Raw genomic sequence first — 3,174 nt, 5'->3', positions numbered from 1 at the left:
AATCAATTGTCCAGACACACACCTGCAGCCACACCGTTCACTGCTCCACCACAAACGAAGGAGTAGCTGGTGAATAGCCCATGCTATTTTCATAGCATAAAAATTCCAGATCAGAATATGGCTATTAGAGAAAATAGCTTACATAACAAGCTGAAATAACGCTTACATTGGATGCGCGTTTACGGCGTCTGGATCGGCCCATATGTGCATTTCGTACAATTACGCTATATACATGTTCAGCGACGAGCCTAAAACACATTCATTGCCCCAAGTCAATAGTTTTACGGTATGTGTCAAATCAGCGAGCGCCTGCGTGTAACATTTAGCTGCCAGCACCGATAGCGAGATGAGTTCGGTCCTACTGCAGGAGAAATAGTTGCCTGGCGAGCCGTTCATGCTCTCGGAAGCGTTCGAAGATTTCTCGGCGAGCCGCCATAGCAACCTGCTGCCCTGCCCGCTTTCCCCGGGCCACCTCATCGACAGGGTGCCTCCCATTCCACCGAGCGGGATCTCCGGACGGGACCGCCGTAGCGTGCTTGGACGGCGCGTTCGGCTGCCAAAGCCGGACAAAGAATACCATGGATCTTTGAGCCACGCTTCACTCATTTCGAAAGATCGCCGTTGCTGACCGTTGCGATGCTACAATGTAGTTGCCAGTCCCAGGAAAATTGGAATATAAAAGTGAATATAAAAGCTTCCAAGAAAATATATCTAACCCGAAGAGCTGTATGTTTGTCTGTTTTCGCTTTTAAACAAATTCTGCCTTCGGGCAAATAATTAATTTTGGCAATGCAGTTAATCGATAATTGTGTTTGGTTTTTTTTTCGCCGTTTTTTTTTTTTATTGAGTCTCACTCAGGTAGGTGTGAGGATAGCTTTTTCGAAAGACTGCGCCCTCGGAAATGAACGCGTATCTGCTTGAAATGCAACGGGGTGGAGTCTGTGTGTAAGAGAAGAGAGTACAGGCTACCTGACGCCGCAAAGTATTCTCTCTCACTGTACTGCATAGCGTCATGTCGTATTTCGTAAAGGGATGCGTCCAAATTTTTAGACTTAATGACAGATATAATGACATAGATATAAAATTAATATGATAATAAATTACTAATCGTTAACATTGATACTGCTATTAAACAATAACAATAAATATTAGCAGCTGATTAAATAATCACAACAACAATTAAAATCTTTTTTAAAAATTTGTAAAATTTAAAAAAATGTTAATCCGTTATATCATATGTGCAAACACTTCTTTTTTTTCTCCAATTCCCAAACTTTTTTAAATATACAATATTTTCTGACGAGATCAAAAGCTCCTTTAAATAAAGATTGATTGTTTTGAATAGAGCTCAACCAACACAACAAGGTAATGCCGCAGTATTGATTTTAAAGCTCTGACAGGACACAAGGGGTGCCTGAGCCCGGCGTGTGTATCTCTGCATCAGCTGCTACAACAGTGCTACAGTTGATGTTAGCCAGCACCTTTATTAAACACAGCTACCACTAATACATTGGTTTTATGACACAGACATTTCTGGCCTATCACTTACTCACAATTCATTGTTAGCGTACAGTATCGTTACCTCAATTGCTGCCAAAGGCAGCACCATTCACTGAGGATAAGAGCTTGGTCAAGGTCCCTATCCTCCAAAAACGATGAGCTTGCCCTTTGCTCTGCCACCAGTGGTGGCCTAACTCCATTCCATTTTTCCTTCCATCCAGCGACCCCCAACAGTGCCGTTCCCTAACTCCAGTCCTTCAGGACCCCAACAGTGCCGTTCCCTACTCCGCCGTCCTTCAGCGGACGCCCACCAGTGGGCTTCCCTACTCCGCCGTCCTTCAGGACCCCCAAAGTGGCTTTCCTACTCAGTCTTAGGACCCCAACAGGTGCGTTCACGCTACTCAGCCTTCAGGACCCCCAACAGTGCTTCCCTACTCCGGTCCTTCAGACCCCCAACAGGCGTTCCCTACTCCAGTTCCGTTTAGGACCCCCAACAAGTGCGTTCCTACTCGCCTCCTTCAGACCCCCAGCAGTGGTCCCTACTCCGCTCCGATCAGCCGACCCCAACCAGTGCGTTCCCTACTCCAGTCCATTCAGGACCCTTCAACAGTTGGCTTCCCTAACTCCGGTCCTTCAGCGAACCCCAACAGTGGTTCGCCTACTCCAGTCGTTGCAGGACCCCCAACAGTGGTTCCCAACTCCAGTCCTCAGCGAACCCCCAACAGTGGTTCCCTCCTCCAGTCCTTACAGGCACCCCCAACAGTGGTTCCCTACTCACAGTCCTTCAGGACCCCCAAAGTGTTCCCTCTCCAGTCCTCCAGGACCCCCCCAACAGGGGTTCCCTACTCCAGTCCTCCAGCACCCCCACAGTGGTTAGCTTTGGCTTCCTGGAAGGTCTGCGATAGGGAACCACTGTTTTGGGCGGTCCTGCAAGTAGGCGAACGACTTGGTAGAGCGGTCTAGGGAGCAGGTGTAACCGAGTATAACAGAGCAGGCTCTAGGCGAGCAGAGTAACGCTATGTAGACAGAGCAGCATATACCTAGCTTTAACAGACTCTCTCCCAAATGTCCTGACCTAAAACCCGTACATGTTACCCCTCGTACCCGCTAATTACAAAACGGCTAAATCTTGCCATGCGTCTGCCATCGCGTACCCCTACAGTAAAAGCCCGTCCAATTCATTGTGTGTTAATTAGCCAGTACATAACAGACTAGGAATACGAACCAGACTGCGATGCTGCTGCCATACTTATTCAGAAGTTTAATATTGGTTTTGATAATCTTGTAAATTAATTCAGAGTTAAAACCTCATGATCAAAACAGTTGTTCCCCCCCCACCCGAATAGCAGGCCATTAGCCCCCCCCCCCCTCCCCAAAAGCAGTCCATCCTCGTATACTCACCATACCATTTGTACATTGAGTGATCAGGACAGGTACGTCTCAGCCGCTAAGGCTTCTCCGGGTGTAGTGATGTCGTGTGATCGTGATGGAAGACACTGCCTAGAAAAGCGTTGATAAATTGTATAAGGACTTCTCATAGGCACCGCCCTCACAACTAGCGCTGCTTTGGTTTGATGAAAGAGTTTCACTGTCTCAGTACCTACTCTCAACCTTATGTCCAGAGTGACACCCATTGTGAGAAAATGGAGATGAGAGAGAGAAAGTGTGTGTGTG

At 47.4% G+C, this 3,174-nt stretch overlaps 1 protein-coding gene across 1 annotated transcript in view; it reads left to right on the top strand.

Moving 5' to 3' along the window:
* LOC139024781 (uncharacterized) overlaps positions 1-2,377 on the top strand; it is a 4,976-nt gene extending 2,599 nt beyond the window's left edge. Inside the window, exon 2 of the mRNA XM_070439717.1 lies at positions 1,754-2,377. Coding sequence (XP_070295818.1) covers positions 1,754-2,377 — 624 coding nt within the window. The remainder of the gene's footprint in view (positions 1-1,753) is intronic.
* Positions 2,378-3,174: the final 797 nt, after the last annotated feature.

This window comes from Salvelinus sp. IW2-2015, unplaced genomic scaffold (genome assembly GCF_002910315.2).
Source record: "Salvelinus sp. IW2-2015 unplaced genomic scaffold, ASM291031v2 Un_scaffold1866, whole genome shotgun sequence".
Lineage (NCBI taxonomy): Eukaryota > Metazoa > Chordata > Actinopteri > Salmoniformes > Salmonidae > Salvelinus > Salvelinus sp. IW2-2015.
This window is presented reverse-complemented; position numbering and strand designations above follow the sequence as displayed.